Source organism: Pongo pygmaeus, chromosome 22 (assembly GCF_028885625.2).
Source record: "Pongo pygmaeus isolate AG05252 chromosome 22, NHGRI_mPonPyg2-v2.0_pri, whole genome shotgun sequence".
NCBI classification, from domain to species: Eukaryota; Metazoa; Chordata; class Mammalia; order Primates; family Hominidae; genus Pongo; species Pongo pygmaeus.
In genome coordinates, this window is record NC_072395.2 from 24,920,054 (window position 1) to 24,946,149 (window position 26,096).

General features: G+C 35.4%; 1 protein-coding gene across 1 annotated transcript in view; it reads right to left on the bottom strand.

The window, feature by feature from the left end:
• Nucleotides 1–26,096, bottom strand: part of LOC129022326 (ankyrin repeat domain-containing protein 36C-like) — a 120,889-nt gene that overhangs the window by 78,978 nt on the left and 15,815 nt on the right. The window contains exons 6-22 of the mRNA XM_054468443.2: nt 24,602–24,647; nt 22,421–22,449; nt 22,263–22,335; nt 19,056–19,084; nt 18,894–18,966; nt 12,679–12,707; nt 12,512–12,584; nt 10,814–10,842; nt 10,647–10,719; nt 8,949–8,977; nt 8,782–8,854; nt 7,093–7,121; nt 6,927–6,999; nt 5,221–5,249; nt 5,046–5,118; nt 3,345–3,373; nt 3,170–3,242 (exon numbers count right to left, since the gene is read on the bottom strand). Coding sequence (XP_054324418.2) covers nt 3,170–3,242; nt 3,345–3,373; nt 5,046–5,118; nt 5,221–5,249; nt 6,927–6,999; nt 7,093–7,121; nt 8,782–8,854; nt 8,949–8,977; nt 10,647–10,719; nt 10,814–10,842; nt 12,512–12,584; nt 12,679–12,707; nt 18,894–18,966; nt 19,056–19,084; nt 22,263–22,335; nt 22,421–22,449; nt 24,602–24,647 — 862 coding nt within the window. The remainder of the gene's footprint in view (nt 1–3,169; nt 3,243–3,344; nt 3,374–5,045; nt 5,119–5,220; nt 5,250–6,926; nt 7,000–7,092; nt 7,122–8,781; nt 8,855–8,948; nt 8,978–10,646; nt 10,720–10,813; nt 10,843–12,511; nt 12,585–12,678; nt 12,708–18,893; nt 18,967–19,055; nt 19,085–22,262; nt 22,336–22,420; nt 22,450–24,601; nt 24,648–26,096) is intronic.

Here is a 26,096-nt window from a genome sequence, read left to right on the forward strand (position 1 = left end):
AATACAGGCTCCATGAAATATACCCTTACAATTTCAAACATGGTATTTGTCATATGTCGAAAACTAAAATAAAACCGTGTCAATATCAATGTGCATATGCCGAGTGATGAGGACAAAGTGATCTAAAATCAGAGGACCAACTCATACAAGTGAGAATCAATGTCAAAGCAGGTGCTGCATGATCCCACGTCTTTCATGCAAGAAATCAAAAGTATTTACACCATTATACTACAAACATTCATCATGCTCTTTAACTTGCCCAATAACTGAGAAGGCACACAATTACGATGACACTTCAGTTGAATGTATACTTCACATCTCATCAGTGGAAGTGTCCTAAATTGATCACCTTGGATATCTGTTTGCTGATACCTACGAGATAATATTCATTATCTCTCACACCCATGTGGTGTAATAATTTGCTTAAGTTTCTTGTATCCACTAGTTTAGCCTCCCGAAACTTTCTTCATCCAGTCATGGCACCAAAGGATCATATATTATCCTCAAGAAAAATATCATCAATTATCAATTTTGACATACTTCTACAAAGTAAAACTACTACAAGCATTAGCTATTAATCAGTTTTCATTCAGAAAGCATTCCAATATTCATTGAATATGATCACTTTAGGACTTAATTGGAATTCAACATAGTTTTTGTTTCTAAAATAGCCTTGTTGGGAGTATCATGTTATTTTCTTTCTTTTTAATTTTGTTACTACTGTACTTTAAGTTTTAGGGTACATGTGCACAATGTGCAGGTTAGTTACATATGTATACATGTGCCATATGTATACATATGTATACATGCGGGCTGCACCCATTAACTGGTCATTTAGCATTAGATATATCTCCTAATGCTATAGCTCCCCGCTCCACCCACCCCACAACAGTCCCCAGAGTGTGATGTTCCCCTTCCTGTGTCCATGTGTTCTCATTGTTCAATTCCCATCTATGAGTGAGAACATGTGGTGTTTGGTTTTTTGTCCTTGCGATAGTTTACTGAGAATGATGGTTTCCAATTTCATCCAGGTCCCTACAAAGGACATGAACTCATTATTTTTTATGGATGCATAGTATTCCATGCTGTATATGTGCCACATTTTCTTAATCCAGTCTATCATTGTTGGACATTTGGGTTGGTTCCAAGTCTTTGCTATTGTGAATAGTGCGGCAATAAACATACACGTGCATGTGTCTTTATAGCAGCATGATTTATAGTCCTTTGGGTATATATCCAGTAATGGGATGGCTGGGTCAAATGGTATTTCTAGTTCCAGATCCCTGAGGAATCCCCACACTGACTTCCACAATGATTGAGCTAGTTTACAGTCCCACCAACAGTGTAAAAGTGTTCCTATTTCTCCACATCCTCTCCAGCACCTGTTGTTTCCTGACTTTTTAATGACTGCCATTCTAACTGGCGTGAGATGGTATCTCATTGTAGTTTTCATTTGCATTTCTCTGATGGCCAAGGATGGTGAGCATTTTTTCATGTGTTTTTTGGCTGCATAAATGTCTTCTTTTGAGAAGTGTCTGTTCATGTCCTTCACCCACTTTTTGATGGCGTTGTTTTTTTCTTGTAAATTTTTTTTTGTTCATTGTAGATTCTGGATATTAGCCCTTTGTCAGATGCGTAGGTTGCAAAAATTTTCTCCCATTTTGTAGGTTGCCTGTTCACCCTCATGGTAGTTTCTTTTGCTGTGCAGAAGCCCTTTAGTTTAATTAGGTGCCATTTGTCAAGTTTGGCTTTTGTTGCCATTGCTTTTGGTGTTTTAGACATGAAGTCCTTGCCCATGCCTATGTCCTGAATGGCAATGCCTAGGTTTTCTTCTAGGGCTTTTATGGTTTTAGGTCTAACGTTTAAGTCTTTATTCCATCTTGAATTAATTTTTGTATAATGTGTAAGGAAGGGATCCAGTTTCAGCTTTCTACGTATGGCTAGCCAGTTTTCCCGGCACCATGTAGTAAATAGGGAATCCTTTCCCCATTGCTTGTTTTTGTCAGGTTTGTCAAAGATCAGATAGTTGTAGATATGTGGGGTTATTTCTGACGGCTCTGTTCTGTTCCATTGATCTATATCTCTGTTTTGGTAGCAGTACCATGCTGTTTTTGTTACTGCAGTCTTGTAGTGTAGTTTGAAGTCAGGTAGCGTGATGCCTCCAGCTTTGTTCTTTTGGCTTAGGATTGACTTGGTGATGTGGGCTCTGTTTTGGTTCCATATGAACTTTAAAGTAGTTTTTTCCAATTCTGTGAAGAAAGTCATTGGTAGCTTGATGCGGATGGCATTGAATCTATAAATTACCTTAGGCAGTACAGCCCTTTTCATGATATTGATTCTTGCTACCCATGATTTTCTAAAGAAGTTTCATGAAATAGCTATTTTATCCAAGAGGTAGCTACTTGAACAAGGAAGCCAATCTATTCATATTCAAGTTTATCTCATTTGTATAACTAAAATCAACAAAACATGTATCTCTGATGCCTAACAGTAACAAAAAGGAGTAATGAGTCAGTGTGCTTTATCTCAATTCTAGCATTGCTTCGCACTTCCAGTAGTTCCTGGAACTGCCAAAATCAAATATTTTTATGCAAATATTCCAAATGCATCTAAAGTGAGTTCCCTCAGGTTTCCTCAGCAGAAACCCCAAAATCATATAAATAACTTCTTTTCCCTCCTTCCTACCTCACAATCCATCTTCCTTGGGAAAATAATTGCTACATCAGGGCTCTCCTTAGTTCTCGTTCTACAGTGTCTACGGGTTATTATTATCAGTTTTTTGTCTTTTCTTAGCAGTACGATGTGATGTCTGTAAAATCTATAATTCCTCTCTTTCTCCTTCCACCCTTAGTGAAACCATGCCGTAGAATTAAAGCAAAATTATGCTGTTCCCCAGAGCATCTTATGTCTTGAACTGCTCTCCATATTTCTTCTTCCCAATTTCAATATGGGGAAGTGTATAATCTTACTGCGAAGATCATGTTCCAGACCAGCAGCATTAGCATCACCCAAGAATTTATTACAAATGAAGAATCTCAGGCCTGCTGAATCAGAATATGCAGCTTCCGCGAGTCCCTCCCACACCCCCCCACACACTGATTTATGCGGGGAAGAGAAGTTCTTTACTATCTGGATTGAACATGACATTAAACATGTTTTGCAAAATTACCTGTCCCATATTTTTCTCCATCCTTTATTTGTGTGGCTATATTCAAAACAGAATCTTTCTCGTCAGTTGTAGGCTGAATGGAATTTGAAACAAAATCATAAATAAATAAATCAATGAAGTATGTTTCATAAACTATAGATTTACTACTTCACAATATAAATGAGAGTTTAACTACCTTCAAGGCTGGTGGTTTCTGAGAAGATACTGAAAAGCAAAAGGGACACATAATCATTCATGTATAAATATGATAAAATTATCCATACATTCAGGCAGTGTTAGCATCAAGCTGTATCCTTCTGCCTGTACTAGTGTAGGCTCTGATGTCTTCTACTTTATGGCTTGGGATTGGAACATGACAGAAATACACTGATAAAAGGGAATATAGGCTGCATGAAAGATATCCTTAAAATTTCAAACATGGAATGATTTTTCCTATGTCAAAAACTAAAATAAAACCTTGTCAATATCAATGTGGATATGCCGAGTGATGAGGACAAAGTGATCTAAAATCAGAGGAGCTACTCAGACACGTAAGAATCAATGTCAAAGCTGGTGCTACCTGATCCCACATGTCTTTCATGCAGAAATCAAAAGGATTTACATCATTATACTACAAACATGCATCATGCTCTTTAACTTGCCCAATAACTGTGAAGGCACACAATTACGACGACACTTCAGTTGAATGTACACTTCACATCTCTTCAGTGGAAGTGTCCTAAATTGATCACCTTGGATATCTGTTTGCTGATACCTAGAAGATAATATTCATTATCTCTCACACCCATGTGGTGTAATAATTTGCTTAAGTTTCTTGTATCCACTAGTTTAGCCTCCTGAAAGTTTCTTCATCCAGTCATGGCACCAAAGGATAATATACTAGCCTCAAGAAAAATATCATCAATTATCAATTTTGACATACTTCTACAAAGTAAAACTGCAACAAGCATTAGATATTAATGTTTTTCATTCAGAAATCCCTCCAATATTCATTGAAAATGACCATTTTAGGAGTTAATTAGAATTCAATATAATTTTTGTTTCTAAAATAGCTTTGTTGGGAGTATCATGTTATTCTCTAAAGAAGTTTCGTGAAATAGCTATTGTATCCAAGAAGTAGCTCCTTGAACAAGGAAGCCAATGTATTCATATTCAAGTTCATCTCATTTGTATAACTAAAATCAACGAAACATGTATCTCTGTTGCCTAATAGTAACAAAAAGGAGTAATGAGTCAGTGTGCTTTAACCCAATTCTAGCATTGTTTCCTGCTTCTAGTAGTTCCTGGAGCTGCCAAAATCAAATATTTTTTAGGCAAATATTCCAAATGCATCTGAAGTGAGTTCACTCAGGTTTCCTCAGCATAAACCCCAAAATTATATAAATAACTTCTTTTCCCTCCTTCCTGCCTCACAATCCATCTTCCTTGGGAAAATAATTGCTACATCAGGGCTCTCCTTAGTTCTCATTCTACAGTGTCTACTACTATCAGTTTTCTGTCTTGTCTCAGCAGTACGATGTGACGTCTATAAAATCTATACTTCCTCTCTTTCTCCTTCCACCCATAGTGAAAACATGCTGTAGAATTAAAGCAAAATTATGCTGTTCTCCAGAGCCCCTTATGTCTTGAACTTCTCTCCATATTTCTTCTTCCCAATTTCAATGTGGGGAAGTCAAAATCTTACTGCGAAGATCATGTTCCAGATCAGCAGCATTAGCGTCACCCCAGAATTTATTACAAATGAAGAAACTCAGGCCTGCTGAATCAGAATGTGCAACTTGGACGACCACCCCCCACCCCCCGCTGATTTATTCAGGGAAGAAAGTTCTTTTCTAAATGGATTGAACATGACATTAAATGTGTTTTGCAAAATTACCTCTCCCAGATTTTTCTCCATCCTTTATTTCTGTGGCAATATTTGAAACAGAATCCTTCTCATCAGTTTTACCCTGAATGGAATTTGAAACAAAATAATAAATAAAGAAATCAATGAAGTATGTTTCATAGATTATACATTTACCAGTTCACAATATAAATGAGAGTTTAATTACCTTCAAGGCTGGTTGTTTCTGAGAAGACACTGAAAAGCAAAAGGGATAATCACTCATATGTAAATATGATAAAGTTTTCCATACATTCATGCAGTGTTAGCATCAAGCTGTATCCGCCTGCCTGTATTAGTGTAGGCTTTGATGTTTTTTACTTTATGTCTAAAGCCAGGAGCATGACAGAAATATACTAAAGAAAACAGAAATAGATGTGTCACGATATATTCACTAACTATTTCAAACATAATATAATTTTTCATATATCTAAAAGTAAAATAAAACAGTATCAATATCAAAAACTGTATGCCAAGTGATCATGACAAATGTGATAAAAAATCAGAGGAGACACTCGATCACCTGGGAAAACGTCAAAGCAGGTGGCACATGCACCCACATGTCTTTTATGCAAGATATCCGAATGATTTACACCATTATACTGCAAACATTCATCATGCTCATTAACTTGCCCAGTAACTGAGAAGGTACACAATTACAGTGACACTTCAGTTGAATGTACACTTCACGTCTCTTCAGTGAAGTGTCCTAAATTGATCAGCTTGGATATATGTTTCCTGAATCCGAGTAAATAATATTCATTATTTCTCATATGCATGTGGTGCAACAATTTGCCTCAGTTTCCTGTATTCTCCAGTTTAGCCTTCCCGGACATTTCTTCATCCACTCATGGCAACAAAGTATAATATATAAACCTCAATAAAAAGCATCATCAATTACAAATTTTGACATACTTCTACTAAATAAAACTGCTAAAAGCATTGGATATTAATAAGCTTTTATATTTGGAAATCACTCCAATATTCATTGAAAATGACCATTTTAAGAATCAGTTGATGAACTCAAAATTATAGTTGTTTTTAAAATTGTCTTGTTAGGAGGATCATGCTATTTTCTAAATAATATTCATTAAATAGCTATTTTATCCATGAGATAGCTCTTGGATGAATGAAGCCAATGTATTGATATTCAAGTTTATCTAATTTTTATAATAAAAATCAACAAAAGATATATGTCTTATGCCTAATAGTAACAAAGAGAAGTAATTGGTCAATGTGGTTTATCCCAATTCTAGCTTTCTTTGCTTCATCCAGTAGTTCCTGGAGCTGCCAAAATCAAATCTTTTTTGTGTAAATATGCTAAATGCATCTGAAGTGAGTTCACTCAGGTTTCCTCAGCAGAAACCCCAAAATTACATAAATAACTTCTTTTCCCTCCTTCCTGCCTCACAATCCCTCTTCCTTGAGGAAAATAATTGCTACATCAGTGGTCTCATTATTTCTCGTTCTACAATTTTTACTGGTTATTACGATCACTTTTCCGTCTGTTTTTAGCAATACGATGCGATGTCTGTAAAATCTATACTTCAACTCATTCTCCTTCCACCCTTGGTGAAAACATGCTGTAGAATTAAAGCAAACGTATGCTGTCCCCTGCGCCCCTTATGTCTTGATCTGCTCTCCAATGTTTCTTCTTCCCAATTTCAATGTGGGGAAGTCTATAATCTTACTGCGAAGATCACGTCCAAGACCAGCAGCATCAGCGTCACCCGAGAACTTATTACAAATGAAGAATCTGAGGTCTGCTGAATCAGAATGTGCAGCTTTGACGAGCCCCCTGCTGATTTATTCGGGTAAGAGAAGTTCTTTTCTATCTGGACTGAACATGACATTAAATGTGTTTTGCAAAATTACCTGTCCCACATTGTAGTCCATCCTTTATTTCTGTAGCTATATTCAAAACAGAATCTGTCTTGTCACTTGTAGCCTGAAAGTAATTTGAAGCAAATTATCAATAAATGAAGTATGTTTCATTGACTATATAGTTACTAATACAAAATATAAATGAGAATTTAATTACCTTCTCAGCTGGTTGTTTCCGAGAAGACACTGAAAAGCAAAAGGGATACATAATCACTCATGTGTAAATATGATAAGGTTATCTATACATTCATGAAGTGTTAGCATCAAGCTGTATCCTCCTGCCTGTATTAGTATAGGCTTTGATATTTTTGTCTGGGGACTGGAACATGACAGAAATACACTGAAAAAAAGAAATACAGGTTTCACAAAATAAACCCTTACAACTTCAATCATGGTATGATTTTTCATATGTCTAAAACTAAAACGAAACAGTGTTAGTATCAATGTGAATATGCCGAATGATGAGGACAAATGTGATCTAAAATCAGAGGAGCAACTCATACACCTGAGAATGAATGTCAAAGCAGGTGCTACATGATCCTGCATGTCTTTCATGCAAGGTATCAAAAGGATTTACACTAGTATACTACAAACATTCATCATGCTCTTTAACTTGCCTGATAACTGAGAAGGTACACAATTACAATGACACTTCAGTTGAATGTACACTTCACCTGTCTTCAGTGGAAGTGTCCTAAATTGATCAGCTTGGATATATGGTTGGTGAATCCTAGTAGATAGTATTCATTATTTATCATACCCATGTGGTGTAATAATCTGCCTACATTTCTTGTATCCTCTAGTTTAGCCTTCAGAAAGTTTCTTCATCCACTACTGGCAAGAAGGTATAATATATAAACCATCAAAAAGTACAATAAATTATACATATGTATACAAAATGTAATGGCTCCTGGCATTAGATATTAATAAGCTTTTACATTTGGATATCAGTCCAATATTCATTGAAAATAACCATTTTCGGATTCAATTAATGCATTTAACATTATTTTTGTCTGCAAAATTAGTCTGCCCTGGAATATCATTGTATTATAAAGAATTTTCACTAAATAGCTATTTTAATGAAAAAGACACCACTTTGGAAAAAAAGCTAATATAATCATATTAAATTTTAACTCATTTGAATAACTAATAAAAAATATATGTCTGATGTCTGATACTAATAAACACGAATGAGGCACTGTGGTTTATCCCAACTCTAGCACTCCTTCCTGATTTCAGTGGTCATCAGAGCAGTCAGAAATCAAATCTTCTGGTATGCAAACATTCTAAATGCATCTGAAGTGAGTTCACTCAGGTTTCCTCAGCAGAAACCCCAAAATTACCAAAATAATTTCTTCCTTCCCCTCTTTCTTGCCTTGCAATCCCTCTTTCTTGATGAAAATAATTACTACATCAGTGGTCACTTTGTTTCTCATTCTCCAGTGTTTATGGGTTATTATGACAACTTCCTCCCTCTGGTTTTAGCAGTACCATCTGACATCTATAATTTCTGTTACTTCTTCTCTTTCTCCTTCCCCTCTCCATACAAACATGCTCTGAAATAAGAGCAAAATTATGCTGTCCCCCGATCTTCTTATGTCTTGAACTGTTTTCCAATGATTCTTCTATCAAAATTCAATGTAGGGAAGTCTATAAGCTTGTTACTAAGATCATGGCCAAGGACCAGCAGCATCAACACCACCTGAGAACTTACTAGAAATGCACAATCTCAGGCCTGCTGAATCAGAAAGTGCATTTTCAATGACACCCCACTGATCTATTCAGGGATGGGACGTTCTCTTCTGTCTTGAGTGCACATGACATTAAATGTGTATTGCCAAATTACCTGTTCCAGATTTCCAACCACCCATTATTCTTGTGGCAATATTCAAAAGAGAAACTTTCTTTTTAAGTATAACCTGAATGTAAAGACAAACAATATAGTCAATACATAAAATATATCTCATAGGCTATGCAATAAATAATTCAAAATATAAATGAAAGAGTAAGTGCCTTCCAGGCCGATTGTTTCTGAGGAGACACTGAAAAGCAAAATAAATATATAATCCATCATATGTAAATATGATAAAGTTATCCACACATTCATGCAGTGTTAGCATCAAGCTGTATCCTCCTGCCTGCGCTACTACAGGATTTGATGTTTTACAGTTTGTGTCTTTGGGACAACAACATGAGGAAATACACTGAAGAAAATAGGAATACAGGCTTCCAGAAAATATACAGTCAGAAATTACAAAGAGGTAGTATGCGTCATGTGTGTACTACTGAAATAAAAAGTGTGAATATCAATGTGGATATGCCGAATGATGAAAAGAAATGTGATCTAAAATTAGAGGAGCAACTCATACACCCAAGAATCAATGTCAAAGAAGGTACTAAATGCTACTGCATGTTTTTCATGCGAGACATCAGAAGGATTTATACCATTATACTGCAAGTATTCATCATGCTCTTTAACTTGCCTGCTAATTGAGCAGGTACACAATGACAAAGACACGTAATAGAGTGTACACTTCACAAGTCCTCAGTGGAAGTGTCCCAGCTTCAACAGCTTGGATATAGGTTGGGATAATCCTGTATATAATATTCTTTATTTCTCAAAACCATGTGGTGTAATAATATGCCTACATTTTTTGTGTCCTCTAATTTAGGCTACAGAAAGGTTCTTCATCCACTCATGGCAACAAAGTATAATACATAAACCTTATCAAAAAGTATAATAAATGATCAAATTTGACATACAAAATAAAGTTGCTACAAGCATTAGATATGAGCAACCTCTTACATTTGGAAATCACTCCAATATTCATTGAAAATAAGAATTTTAAAAGTCAATTAATGAATTCACCATTATTTTTCTTTCTAAAATACTCTGGTATAAAATATCCTGTTATTCTCCAAAGCATTTTCATTAAATTGCTATTTTTACCCAAAAGTTAGCTAATTGAAAAGCAAAGCCAACATATGCATATTCATGCTTATCTCATTTGAATAACTAATATTAACAAAACGTGTATCTCTGATGCCCAACAGTAACAAAGAGGAATAATGAGTCACTGTGGTTTATTCCAGTTCTAGTACTCCTTCCTGCTTCCACTGGTTCCTAAAGCAGCCAAAATCAAAGCTTCTTTAACGAAAATGTTCGAATATGCAACTGAACTCAGGTTTCCTCAGAAGAAACCCCAAAATTACATAAATAACTTCTTTTTTCCCTCCTTCCTGCCTGACAATCCTCTTCCTTGAGGAAAGTCATTGCTACATCAGTGGTCTCCTTAGCTCTCGTTCTACAGTGTTTATGGGTTATTACCATAATTTCTCCATCTGTTTTTAGCAATACGATGTGACGTCTGTAAAATCTATACTTCATCTCTTTCTCCTTCCACCCTTGGTGAAAACATGCAGTAGAATTAAAGCAAAATTATGCTGTCACCTGACTCTGTATGTCTTTAATGGCTCTCCAACGTTTCCTCTTCCCAATTTCAATGTGGGTAAGTCTATAATCTTACTGCAAAGATCACGTCGAAGACCAGCAGAATCAGGGTCACCCGAGAACTCACTACAAATGAAGAATCTCAGGCGTACTGAATCAGAATGTGCAGCTTAGACGAACTCTCCACTGATTTATTTGGGGAAGGGAAGTTCTCTTCTATCTTGATTGAACATGACATTACATGTGTTTTGCAAAATTACCTGTCCCAGATTGTTGTCCATCCTTTATTTCTGTGGCTATATTCAAAACAGAATCTTTCTCATCACTTGTAGCCTGAAAGGGATTTGAAACAAAATAATCAATACGTAAAGCAGGTCTTGTGGACTATACAGTTAATAGTTCAACATAGAAATGAGACTTTCATTACCTTCTCAGCTGGTTCTTTCTGAGAAGACACTGAAAAGCAAAAGGGATACATAATCACTCATATATACATATGATAAATTTATCCATACATTCATGCAGTGTTAGCATCAAGCTGTAGCTTCCTGCATGTACTAGTGTAGGCTTTGACGTTTTCTACTTTTTGTCTGGAGACTGGAACATGACAGAAATACACTGAAAAAAAGGAATACAGGATTCACAAAATATACTCTTACAATTTCAAACATGGTATGATTCGTCATACGTCCAAAACTAAAATAAAACCGTGTCAATATCAATGTGGATATGCTGAGTGATGAGGACAAATCAGAGGAGTAACTCACACACCTGAGAATCAATGTCAAAGCAGGTGGGACATGATCCCGCATGTCTTTCTTGCAAGAAATCAGAAGGATTTACACCATTATACTACAAACGTTCATCATGCCCTTTAACTTGCCCAATAACTACAAGGTACACAATTACAATGACAATTCAGTTAAATGTACACTTCACATCTCTTCAGTGGAAGTGTCCTAAATTGATCACCTTGGATATGTTTCCTGAAATCCAGTAGATAATATTCATTATTTCTCACACCTATGTGGTGTAATAATTTGCTTAAGTTTCTTGTATCCACTAGTTTAGCCTTCTGAAAGTTTCTTCATCCACTCATGGCAACAAACGATAATATATTAGCCTCAATAAAAATATCATCAATTACCAAGGTTAACATACTTCTACAAAGTAAAACTGCTACAAGCATTAGATATTAATAAGTTTTACATTCAGAAATCACTCCAATATTCATTGAAAATGACCACTTTAGGAGTTAATTAGAATTCAACTTCATTTTTGTTTCTAAAATAGCCTTGTTCGGAGTACCATGTTAGTCTCTAAGGAAGTTTCATTAAATAGCTATTTTATCCAAGAGTTAGCTCCTTGAACAAGGAAGCCAATGTATTCATATGCAAGTTTATCTCATTTTTATAACTAAAGTCAACAAAACAGGTATCTCTGATGCCTAAATGTAACAAAGAGGAGTAACGAGTCACTGTGGTTTATCCCGATTCTAGCATTGTTTCCTGCTTCCAGTAGTTCCTGGAGCAGCCAAAATCAAATCTTCTTTTATGGAAATATTCCAAATGCATCTGAAATGAGTTCACTCAGGTTTCCTCAGCAGAAACCCCAAAATTATATAAACAACTTCTTCTTTTCCCTCCTTCCTGCCTCACAATCCCTCTTCCTTGAGGAAAATAATTGCTCCATCAGTGGTCTTCTTAGTTCTCATTCTACTGTGTTTATGGAGTTATTTGGATCACTTTTCCCTCTGTTTATAACAATATGATACGATGCCTACAACATCTATTACTTCATCTCGTTCTCTTTCTCCTCTTGATGGAAACATGCTGTAGAATTAAAGCAAAATTATGCTGCTCCCTTAGCCTGGTATGTGTTGAACTGCTCTCCAATGGTTCTTCTTCCCAATTTCAATGTAGGGTAGTCTATAATCTTACTACTCAGATCATGGCCAAGGACCGGCAGCATCAGGGTCACCCGAGAACTCACTACAAATGAAGAATCTCAGGCGTACTGAATCAGAACGTACAGCTTAGACGAACTCTCCACTGATTTATTTGGGGAAGGGAAGTTCTCTTCTATCTTGATCGAACATGACATTACATGTGTTTTGCAAAATTACCTGTCCCAGATTGTTGTCCATCCTTTATTTCTGTGGCTATATTCGAAACAGAATCTTTCTCGTCACTTGTAGCCTGAAAGGGATTTGAAACAAAATAATCAATACATAAAGTAGGTTTCATAGACTATACTGTTAATAGTTCAAAATATAAATGAGACTTTAATTACCTTCTCAGCTGGTTCTTTCTGAGAAGACACTGAAAAGAAAAGGGATACATAATCACTCATATGTACATATGATAAATTTATCCATACATTAATGCATGGATAGCATGTTAGCATCAAGTTTTATACTCCTGCCTGTATTACTGTAGGCTTTGATATTTTATACTTTGTTGCTTGGGACTAAACATGAAGGAAATACACTGAAGAAAACAGTAATACAGGCTTCAAGAAATATACACTGACAATTTCAAATGTGATATGACTTTCTCCATATGTCTAAAACTAAAATAAAACCATGTCAATATCAACGTGGATATGCTGAGTGAGGAAGACAAATGTGATCTAAAATCACAGTCCAACTCATACTCCTGGGAATCAACGTCACAAGTAGGTGATACATGCACCCGTATGTCTTTCATGTAAGATATCAGAATGATTTGGAACATTTTACTGCAAACATTCATCATGCTCTTTAACTTGATCGATCAGTGAGAAGGTACACAATTATAATGACACTTTAGACGAATGTACACTTCACATCTCTTCAGTGGAAGTGTCCTAACTTAATCAGCTTGGATATATGTTTGGTGAATTCTAGTATGTAATATTCATTTTTTCTCACACCCGTATAGTGTAATAATGTGCCTACATCTCTTGTATCTTCTAGTTTAGCCTTCCGAATGTTTCTTCATCCACTCATGGCAACAAGGTATAATATATCAACTTCATCAAAAAGTATAATAAATTACCAAATTTGACATACTTATACAAAATAAAGTCGCTACAAGCATTAGATATGAATAAGCTTTTACATCTGGAAATCACTCCAATATTCCTTGAAAATAACGATTTGGGAGTCAAATAATGAATTCAACATTATTTTCACTTCTAAAATAGTCTGGTTAAAGCATCATGTTATTCTCTAGAGAATTTTTATTAAGTTGCTATTTTATACAATAGCTCCTTGAAAAACAAAGCCAATGTATGCATATTCACGTTTATCTCATTTGAATAACCAATATCAACAAAACATATACCTCTGGTGCCCAATAGTAACAAAGAGGAGTAATGAGTCACTGTGGTTTATCCCAATTCTATCACTCTTTCCTGCTTCCAGTAGTTCCTGGAGCAGCCATAAATCATATCATCCTTTATGCAAATATTCTAAATGCATCTGAAGTGAGTTCACTTAATCTAAGAGTTATAATTTAAAAAATCATTTTGTTTATACTCATGAAGACTCCTGATGTTTTTACATTTCCTGGATTCAGCAGTTCGGCCTTCTCACTGTCTCTTTGTCCACTTTTGCAAAAACATACACATAAGTGAAATAATGTGTAATCAGATTCCTATGAAAATAAACTAAACAAAGTTGCTAAATCACTAGAGACTTCCTTTCTTATAAATAACCAACCAATATGACATAATACATATATATACATATGTCATGATTGTCATGATTATTGGCAGTTATCTGTTTAGTACTCTGAAAATGCATTCTTTGATTCCTTTTTTCTAAATCTAGTTTCACATGATATACCATAGGGGTCTCTCAGGTTATTTTACAAAATACCTCAGCAAACACAGCTTTCCAAAAAAAAAACAACAACAAAAAAAAAACTGGTGTGAATGAAGCATGTATCATTGATGTGCAAAACTTCTAGGGAGAAGAAATGAGACCCTGTGGGTCACCCTCATCCTTCTTACTTCTGCTTTTGCTTTCCATTAAGTGACTTCCCACAAGTCTCCTCATCAGAAACCTCCAAATTACCTAGCTAGCTGCTTTCTTTGTTTACACCTGCCCAATTTGACACTATTTTTCGTTCATAAATCCAATATCCATATTGGTGGACTTCATTCTTTGACCTCCACATTCGTTTCTTCATTATTTTCACCACCACTGTATTGTGACATCTGTACAATCCCATTCTGATACATCTGAAGATAAGGTTTTGCTTTATTAAAATATTAAATGTATCAGACAGTTGACTAACTAACGTGTACAAATTCCTTCTTCACAAAAGCAGCCCCATGGCCTTCTCTATCCCATAGACACTCTTTCACAGCTGTTCTTCACTCACATCGGTTTGAGCATCTATCATCTCTCATTTTGTCTCTATGCTTTCACCTCATATTATGAGTTATTATCATAGGCTCAGCAGCCTATCTTACCTATTTTCCTCTCCAGGAGACAGTACTGAGTAGTAAATTAGAATCTTCCAGGATATGAACACTTTCACGTACACAACACTTTGTGGAGCTATTTTATGTTTAACTACCCATAACACCACTATGTCTATGCTTTCCAGAGAAACAAGCTCTGAAATTTTATTGAATATAACCTATTTAAAAACTTCTTTAACTACAATGACAGTCTCTCCTTGATGCACCAAAATCTTCAGAAATAACTTGTGAAGACTTGAAAATATGTCAGTAATTGACATGAAAAATGAAGCACTGACATAATTTTTTGCAGGTATAAAAAAGACAAGCTGAGATCCTTACTAGATCCAAGAAGAGCAAAGTACATTAGACAGGAAATAAATACAGAACAGAAACATTTTCATTTGTAATGAAAATTCCTCTATTTAGTTTTCAGAAAAGAAAAAAATACAAACACATACACACACACACATTCACACACAAAAACCAGAGCAATATGGCTTTACAGGGTGTTTCTTCATCAAAAGGCCTATTTGTCACTTGACATCTGGGAACACTCTATAGGGATCAACAAAGGGGTTCTAAATTGTGACCTGATTAGTTTAGAGTTTAACATTCATGAAGGGGAGCCAAGAGGACAAGTAACACTTTGACCATTGGCCATTTCCACTCCTTACTCTTATTCTCTGAAAGGCACACACTGGATTTTCTCAGACTTAGGACATGTCAAAAAGACATGCTTTAAGGGGGAAACAGTTGCAATCAACACAGCATGGGAGAGATACAGATATGCTTGCTGGGATTTCCAATACTTCTGTTTCATTTCTAATATAGCACAAATCAATAAAAGCAACCATGTAAGCATATCCATGTTGGTATGTCATCATATTTAAGTCCATATGGTATCAGCATGAAGAGAGCATAATATGCTATAGTCATCACATGGCATATCATGAGATCATACAATAAATCAAGAAATACCTCACTGGGTCAACGTGGATAGATCTGAAATATATATCACTGATTTTACAAAGACCAAGTTGCATTCATTAAGTGCAGTGCCTGAACTTTTCTACAAGTTTTTAATACACAAAATCAAGTTCTACATGTTATCTATGAATGTGCATATATGTTGTAAGAGGTTTTTAATGTGCATTTGGGTGATTTCTTTTTTTTAAATTAATTCAAGCTCTTGGTTACATGTCAGCAGTAAGCTTTAGTATTATAGAAAACCCAAAACTGTAACAGCTCAGAATCACCATCTTAAAAGGCTGTGTCTACCAAAGAGTCAGGAAAGCATGACTACTTACTTTCTTCATTTTTGAAACTCAGAGGTACCTCATGCACACTCCCAAATAAAACTGCACAAGTTCCTTAGTTGAATTAGATCCCATTTGTCAATTTTGGCTTTCATTGCCATTGCTTTTGGTGTTTTAGTCATGAAGTCTTTGCCCATGCCAATGTCCTGAATGGTATTACCTAGGTTTTCTTCTAGGGTTATTATGGTTTTAGGTCTTACTTAAACGTTTAAGTCTTTAATTTACCTTGAGTTAATTTTTGTATAAGGTGTAAGGAAGGGGTCCAGTTTCAGTTTCCTGCATAAGGCTAGCCAGTTTTTCCAACACCATTTATTAAATAGGTAATCTTTTCCCCATTGACTGCTTTTTGTCAGGTTTGTCAAAGATCATATGGTTGTAGATGGATGGTGTTACTTCTGAGGCCTCTGTTCTGTTCCATCGGTCTATATCCCTGTTTTGGTACCTGTACCATGCTGTTTTCATTACTATAGCCTTGTAGTATAGTTTGAAGTCAGGCAGTGTGATGCCTCCAGCTCTGTTCTTTTTGCTTACAATTGTCTAGGCTATATGGGCTCCTTTTTGGTTCCATATGAAATTTCCAGTAGTTTTTTCTAATTCTGTGAAGAAAGTCAATGGTAGTCTATAGCATTGAACCTATAAATTACTTTGGGCAGTATGATCATTTTCATGATATTGATTCTTCCTATCCATGAGCATGGAATGTTTTTCCATTTGTTTGTCTCCTCTCTTATATCCTTGAGCAGTGGTTTGTAGTTCTCCTTGAAGAGGTCTTTCCCATCCCTTGTGAGTTGTATTCCTAGGTATTTTATTCTCTTTGTAGCAATTGTGAACGGGCATTCACTCATGATTTGGCTGTTTGTCTTTTATCGGTGTATAGGAATGCTTGTGATTTTTGCACACTGATTTTGTATCCTGAGACTTTGCTGAAGTTGCTTATCAGCTGAAGGAGATTTGGGGCTGAGATGATTTGGTTTCCTAAATATACAATCATGTTATCTGCAGAGACAATTTGACTTCCTTTCTTCCTATTTGAATACCCTTTATTTTTTCCTCTTGTCTGATTGCCCTGGCCAGAACTTCCAATACCATGATCAGAGTGAACAGGCAACCTACAGAACAGGAGAAAATGTTTGCAATCTCTCCATCTGACAAAAGGCTAATATCCAGAATCTAAAAGGAACTTAAACAAATTTACGAGAAAAGAACAAACAACCTCATCAAAAAGTGGGTGAAGGATATGCTCAAAAGAAGACATTTATTCAGCCAGTAAACATATGAAAAAAAGGCTCATCATCACTGATCATTAGAGAAATGCAAATCAAAACCACAATGAGATACCATCTCACGCCAGTTAGAATGGTGATCATTAAAAAGTCAGGAAACAACAGATGCTGGAGAGGATGTGGAGAAATAGGAATGCTTTTATATTGTTGGTGGGAGTGTCAATTATTTCAACCACTGTGGAAGACAGTGTGGTGATTCTTCAAGGATCTAGAACCAGAAATACCATTTGACCCAGCAATCCCATTACTGAGTACATAACCCAAAGATTAAAAATCATTCTACTATAAAGACACATGCACACGTATGTCTATTGCGGCACTATTCACAATAGCAAAGCCTTGGAACCAACCCGAATGCCCACCAGTGATAGACTGGATAAAGAAAATGTGGCATATATACATCATGGAATACTATGAAGCCATAAAAAAGGATGAGTTCATGTCCTTTGCAAAGACATGGATGAAGCCTGAAACCACCATTCTCAGCAAACTAACAAAGGAAAATAAAACCAAATGCCACATTTTCTCACTCATAAGTGGGAGTTGAAGAATGGGAACACATGGACACAGGGAGGGGAATATCACACACTGGGGCCTGTCAGGGGGGTGGGGTCCTAGGGGAGGGATAGTATTAGTAGAAATACCTAATGTAGCTGATGGGTTGATGGGTACAGTAAACCGCCATGGCACATGTATGCCTAAGTAAAAAACCTGAATGTTCTTCACATGTATCCCAGAACTTAAGGTATAATACAAAACAAACAAACCAACATTAATTCAGGTTGTTGGTTACCTGTAGGCAATGAATTGTAGTAGTATAAAAGATTCTAAGACTAAAACAGCTCAGAATCATTGCTTTAAAACCTTGTATCTACCAAAGAGTCACCAAAAGTGATTAATGACTTTATTCATTTTCCAGAATCAGAAGTATCACACATACCCAAACTCACAAACAAAAGCACACATGCACACACATATGCAGAAATTCAAGCTGGTAATCAGAGCATGTGATTGGGTGAAGATTCAAAGGTTCTCAGTGTGACAACACCGACATAAAGAAGTTGAAGTTCTAACACAATTGTAATGTCAGCTGGTATAGCTTTTCTCTAGGTAAAGGACAGTATTGCAACCAGAAATTGAAACACTGAAAAATATTTATAGTTTCAAAATTCACCTCCTTGAACCCCTAACATGCATACAAATTCCACGTTGGGATCTTTATCACAACCTAAAAGGAAAAGCGTCTGAGCTACAGCTCACATTTTTAAAATTTCTTTTCCTTGTTCTTCTAAATATCATTTTATAAGCATAGACACTAACAACAGCATCAGCATCATTTAGATCAAATCCTTCTATCCTATTGGGGTAAAAGAAGTAAGAATCAGAAGACTATGAACATTTCCAATATACTCATGTCCTTCTTTCCAGATGAAATTTGTATTGGCAAATTTACCTTTTCCTGGAGGTGGTGAATCCTTCCTTCTCATGGATACTTTTGAACTAGGATCTGCCTCTTTCAGAGTAAGCTGAATGGGTTTTACGACATAATGATTATTATATCATGTATATATAACAAAGCATTTAGTTAATTAAAAATGAAAATATATTTGTTTACCGTGGATAAAGGAGGTCGCTCAGAAGATTCTACAAAGCAAAAGGGACACTTAATTAAGTTTTCATGAAACGTAGTCCAGATTTCAAGAGAGAGATTAGGTTTCACATGACTACAACTAACACAGGAAAGTACTTCTACCAATGTGACCCTCTTAACTGAAGCCAAAAAATGTGATGTCAAATGAAAGGCCCAAATAGGACCCCAGAAGGATAAATGTCAAAGCCCATGGTAGAATGCTATGGTGTACCCTGAAGAAATCACCCAAGAACCATTTATACTATAATACAACAATAGTTCTCCTGTTCTTCATTTTGTCCTCTAACTTAAAAACTATCAATTTCATTAAAATGTATCATTCACTTCTGCTTGCAGGATGTATTCTCCGTTCATTAGTTCAGATATCTACATACAGAACCATAGTTAACAAAAATACTCAGGTTGTCCACAGTCATGCAGGCTTCTGGTATTTTTCCATTTCCTGGATTCTCAACTTTAGCCCTCCTGCCATCTCTTCATTCACTTATGCAAAAAATGTATACATTACACTCCAAATACCTAATGTGTAATTAGATTCCCATAAAAAAACTAACCAAAATATTTGAAACATCAGAGGCTTTTTTCGTGTTAATCACCTTTTATATATCAGAATATTTGCAATGATTATTGACAGTTACATTTTAACAAACCTGCACGTTGTGCACATGTACCCTAAAACTTAAAGTATAATAAAATAAATAAATAAATAAATAATACTTAAGAAATATATTTCTTGATTGTTTTGCTTCCACAGTCAGTTTGACGTGCAGTGCATCACATTTTGCTAACATGAAGCACCTATCCTATTGTCGATGTGTGACCCCTACAGAGAGAAGAATTGAGTCCCTGTGGTTTACTCTCATTCTTCCATCTCTGCTTCCATTAAGCTCTGAAGCAACAATAATCCAATATTCTGTTCGAGTGCGAATATACCAGGCCCACATAAAGTGAGTTTTCTCAGTTTTCCTCATCAGAAACCCCCAAACACCTAGCCAGCTGCTATCTTTATTTACACCATCCCACCCTACTTGCACACTTTTTTGTTGATAAATCTAATCTCACTATCTGGTCTTCATTCTTTGCCTTCCACATTTTGTTCTTCATTATTCTCACCACCCCTGTGATCAAACCAGTAAAATCTCATTTTTATAAATATGAAGATATGGTTTTCCTTTATTAGAATATAAAAGTTACAGAAAATGGACTAACTTGTACAAACTCCTTCTTCACAATAGCAGCCCCATGTCCCCCTCTCTCCCACAGACACAGTTTCTTAGTTTCTATTCACTCACATCAGTCTCATTGAGTATCAACTCTCATTTTATCTTTACGGCTTTATTTTACACTGGGGGTTATTATCAAAGACTCAGCAAACTATGTTACATATTTTCTTCTACACAAGAGATTACTGAGCAGTAAATAAGAATTTCTTTGGATATAAACACTTTTATGTACACAAACTTTTTGTGAAGCTAATTTATGGTTAAATACACATTACACCATTATGTGTTATGTGTTCCAGAGAAACAGGCACTAAGATTTTATTAAACATATTTAATTTAAAAACTTCTGCAATTACAATGACATAGTCTCTGCTCAATGCAGCAACATCTTCAAAAATCACTTGTGAAGACTTCGGAAAATGTCGGTCATTTACGTGAAAAATGAGAGCATTAAGTGACAACACTGCTTGCTGGTATAAATAAGACAAGGCTAGATCCTTACCAGATTCAAAGAAATCAGAGTGCCATGGACAGAAACAAATATATAAAACAGAAAGATTTTCATTTCTACCAAAAATTCGTGTATTTAAAGTTTTCAGAAAAGGACAAAATACAGGAAAACACAGCGGTGAGGTGCTACAGAGCATTTCTTCATCTGGAGACTATCATTTCACATCCGGAAACCCTTTATAGGGCCCAACAAAGGGGTTCTAAACTGTGATTTGATCATTCCTGGAGTTCAACATCTATGTAAGGAAGCCAAGGTACCAAATGATACTTTGGCCATTTCTTCTTTCCAATGTCATTCTCTGAAAAGCATACACTGGAGTTTTTCAGAGTCACAACATGATGGAAAAACATGGCTCTAAGGGGTAATGAATGTAGTCAATACAGCTATGGCAGTGTATACAGCTACACTCAAGGTATCTGAAATACTTCTATTTAATTTCTTATATAGTACAAATCAATAAAGGCAACTACATAAGCAAATCTATGTTGGTATGTCATCATACTTATGTTCATTTTGTATCAGCATGAAGAGACTTTAATTAATTGTGGTGCAGTCATAAAATGGCATACCACAAGACCATACAACAAATCAAAGATGACCAAATTGTGTCAACCTGGATAGATCTGAAATATATACCACTGATTAGAAAAGCCGAGTTGCAACTATTGTGTATGCTGTGTGAAATCGTATAGAAGACTTGATACTTGGAAACAGATTCTACATATTACCTATGAAAGTGCAAGTATCTTGTAAAGTATTTTTAATGTGCATTGCAGTGACATAAAAGTAAAAAACGTTAATTCAGGCTGTTGGTTACCTGTAGGCAATAAATTGTAGTAGGAGAAAATATTCTAAGGCCAAAACAGCTCAGAATCATTGTTTAAAACACTGTATCTACCAAAGAGTTACAAAAGAATGATTAATCATTTTATTCATTTTTAATCAGAGATACACACACACATACACATGCAGAAACTCAGTCTGGTAATCAGAAGATGTGATTAAGTAAAGATTCTCAATGTAACAACACTGACATAAAGGAGTTGAAGTTCTAAAACAATTGTAACGTCAGCAGGTATAGCTTTTCTCTAGATGAAGAAGAGAGAAGAGTATTGCAATCAATTTTGAAGCACTGAAAATATTTAGTGTCAAAATACACGTCCTCAAATCCCTAACATGCACAGGAATTCAAAACTTGTATCTTTAGATGATGACAACCTTAAAGGAAAAGCATTTGGGCTACAGCGCACGGTGTAAAATGTCCGCCTTATGCCTTAAATATCATTTTATAAACAAAGATATTAACAAGAACATCAGCATATTTACATCAAATCCTTCCATCTCATTTGGATAAAAAGTGGGAATCGAAAAACTATGAGCATTTTCAATATTTTCATTCTACATTTTCTAGAATGAAATTTGTAGTGGCAAATTTACCTTCGCTGGAAGTTAGTGAATCCATACTTCCTAAGAATCTAGTTGAAATGTGATCTCTGTCTTTCACCGTATGCTGAACGGGTTTGACAACATAATGATTAACATATCATGTATATATCACAGAACATTTTGTTAATAATTAAAGAAAATATGTTTACCGTGAATAAAGGCCGTTGCTCAGGAGACACTACAAAGCAAAAGGAACACATAATTGACTACAGGTAAATATGACACAGCCTACCATCAATCATGCAGTGTTTGTATCCAGCTGAAATCTTCGTGCTTGCCCTTGAAATTGTTACCCATTAGGCTTTGGGTTCCTTTGCTCTTGTTTTCATTAGCACACAAACATGACAGGAATATGCACAAGAAAAATCACAATATAGATTCTATAAAACATGCAGTCCAGATTGCAAGGGTGACATTAGGTTTCACATGACTACAAGTAACATAGAAAAGTATTTCTACCAATGTGAGTCTGCTGGATGAAGCCAAAAAAAGTGACATCAAATGAGAGAACCAAAGTGGACCCCAGAAGAATAAATGTTAGAAACTATGAAGTTGCAATGAGAGTGCATGAAAATGTATCATTCGCAGCCAGGCGCGGTGGCTCACGCCTGTAATCCCAGCACTCTGGAAGGCCGAGGCGGGCAGATCACGAAGTCAGGAGATCGAGACCATCCTGGCTAACACGGTGAAACCCCGTCTCTACTAAAAATGCATAAAACTAGCCAGGCGTGGTGGCAGGCACCTGTAGTCCCAGCTACTCGGGAGGCTGAGGCAGGAGAATGGCCTGAACCAGGGAGGCAGAGTTCACAGTGAGCTGAGATCCCGCCACTGCACTCAAGCCTGGGTGACAGAGCCAGACTCCATCTCAAAAAAAAAAGAAAAGAAAAGAAAAGAAAATGTATCATTCGCTTCTGCTGGCAGGAAGTGCTCTCAATCATTAGTTTAGATATCTACTTGGAGAAAAATCGTTTCTAAAAATACTCATGTTATCCACAGTCATGAAGACTTCTGATATTTTCAACTTCTGCATTCTCAACTTTAGTTCTCTTGCCATCTTTTCATTCACTTATGCAAAAAAGTATGCATTACACATCAAATAACTAATGATTACTCATATTTTCATTTACAAAATGTAACCAAAAATCTCTGAATCACCATTGATTTTTTTTTCATAATAATCAACTTTCTTTTTTTTTTTTTTTTTTTTTTGACATGGAGTCTTGCTCTGTTACCTAGGCTGGAGTGCAGTGGCACAATCTCGGCTCACAGCAACCTCCGCCGCCCAGGTTCAAGTGATTCTCCTGTCTCAGGCTCCCTAGTAGCTGGGACTACAGGCACATGCCACCACGCCTGGCTAATTTTTTGTATTTTTAGTAGAGATGGGGTTTCACCATGTTAGCCAGGATGGTCTCCATCTCCTGACCTCGTGATTCTCCCGCCTCAGCCTCCCAAAGTGCTGGGATTACAGCCGTGAGCCACTGCGCCCGGCTTAATCAACTTTTGCACATCAAAATATTTGCCATGATTATTGACAGTTACACTTTTAGTACTCAAGAAATAGATTTCTCGTTTGTTTTTTTCTAGTCAGTTTGATATGCTATAGCATAGCAGCCTCTGAGGTACTTTTATACAATGGCTATTTCATCAAAAACAGCATTGTTTTTAAAGAAAACTGCCAATGTTTTGATATCCAACTGCATCCCAGTTCACTAACAAACATGAATGAAGCACATATCATTGATGTGTAACCCCTATAGAGAGAAGAAATGAGTTCCTGTGGTTTCCTGTCATTCTTCTACCCTCTGCTTCCGGTAAGCTCCAAAGCAGCAATAATTTAATCTTCTCTTTGAGTGGGAATATACTGAATCTACATAAAGTGAGTTATCTCAAGTTTCCTCATCAGAAACCTCCAAATTACCTAGCCAGCTGCTTTCTTAATTTACACCATTCCACCTCACTTTTTTTTGTAAATATACTAATGTCCATTTCTCAACAATGAATATTATATTTTGATCTACAAGTTTAAGTGTTCACCAAAGTTTTAAGAAAAAGTATGCTTAAATTAAATTATATTTACTATTAAAAATTAATAAATTATATTTATAATTTAATTAAAATTAGGCTTATAATTTAATATAATTTAACAATTAATTTAGTTTTAAATTTATTTTAAATTATATTTAAATTAGTTATATTTATTTTCAAAAATTATATTATTAAAGCATAGAAATTATTCAGCTATATTCACTACCTCACCACCTTTGTTTTTTGTACACAAAAAATAACCTTATCATTCTTTGATTGCTCTCATGGAGCACTTTTTATAATACCAATGCCATTTGCTTTTTGTCCAGTTGCTGGTAGTGCTTTTCCTTCCTATTTAAAAAAAAAAAAAGAAATCTTCAGAAAATGTTATATTTACTACTGAATCAGTCAGTAATTCAAGAAACATTTTCTGTGTCTATAAATTCATAAGGTCTATACTGGAAAATCTGATAATATGAATAAAATGCTAATTTTATTTATATATCAAGTGAAAAAAGAAATTTATAAAAACAAACAAAAGCAGAAAGACACAATTCATTATTTTTACAATTCAAGTCAATAAAATACAGTGATAGCACAAAGGCAATAACACTTATTTCTACTTGGGAAGCTTCTGAGACACTGCAAATTTAGGGTTATATTTTTAAAATAGACAAATGAAGAGTAAGAGTGTGAAGTGTTTCTAGTGAGGGCAGCATGTGCAAAAAAATAAAGCATGAAACAGCATAACCAATAAGAAATACCACAATAATGTGGTAAAACTTGGACACAGACAGAGAAAGTGGAGTGGAGAGATAAAATGGGAGAAACAGGTGAAACCACAAAATAAGTGTTATGCTGGAATGTAAATGTTTCTTTCGTGTAATGAGGGTCCAGACATAAGCAGATGAGTTAGATCAAAGTAAACATGTTTAGGAAAGGTCACCCTCAAAGACATATATAGATAAACATGGGGAGAAGAGAGAAACAAAAACGAACATTCCAAAAGTATAGGGCAGACAGTGTATTACAGTAATAAGATATGAGAAATGGTTAAAGGTAGAAAATACAAAATTTGATGAGTCACTGGATTGGCAATGTGAGGGAAACCTGGAGTACAGTTTTTCTGCTTCAATGTTTCATTGCTACTTTCTTGGTGTTATTTACTAAAATTGAGAAGCCAGATGACAGAGTAGATTACAAAGAGTCAGGAAAGAATCTGGAAGGCAGTTTGAGACCTATCAAATTTGAGGCACAAAGTGGACTTAGAAGACTGATCTGGGTAAATACATTTGGAGTAGAAATAGATGACCTTACTCAAAAAAACCATATGTTGTTGAGAAGGTCAACATTTGTAAAATATACTAAACTGGTAGGATTCAATAATTTAAACCTATGAAGAAACCTGAAGTTTTGAAAATAAAAAGAAAACAAAACATGGGATTCAAAATTTCAATTATATATTTCTATACTGGATTTAAAGATATATATTTTCTTAATGTATGCAGATATTTATTTATGGAATATTTTGGTCATCTGCATTTTTGAACTTAATAAAAACAGTTATCTAAACCAGTAATTCAAGGTATCCTAAGAAAGCTCATTTTTTAAAAATCATCTTAAAAGTTTTTAAATTGCACGAATGTTTATTCTATTATGGAATTATAAGGCATTTTAAGTACTGCTAAAATATAAGAGAGAAATGTAAAACCTATTTTAAAGTTCATGTGGTTTTCTGATTCTCCTGAAAATGATATACTAATAGCTCTAATTGCCTACTTATGCCATAAAGATAATAGT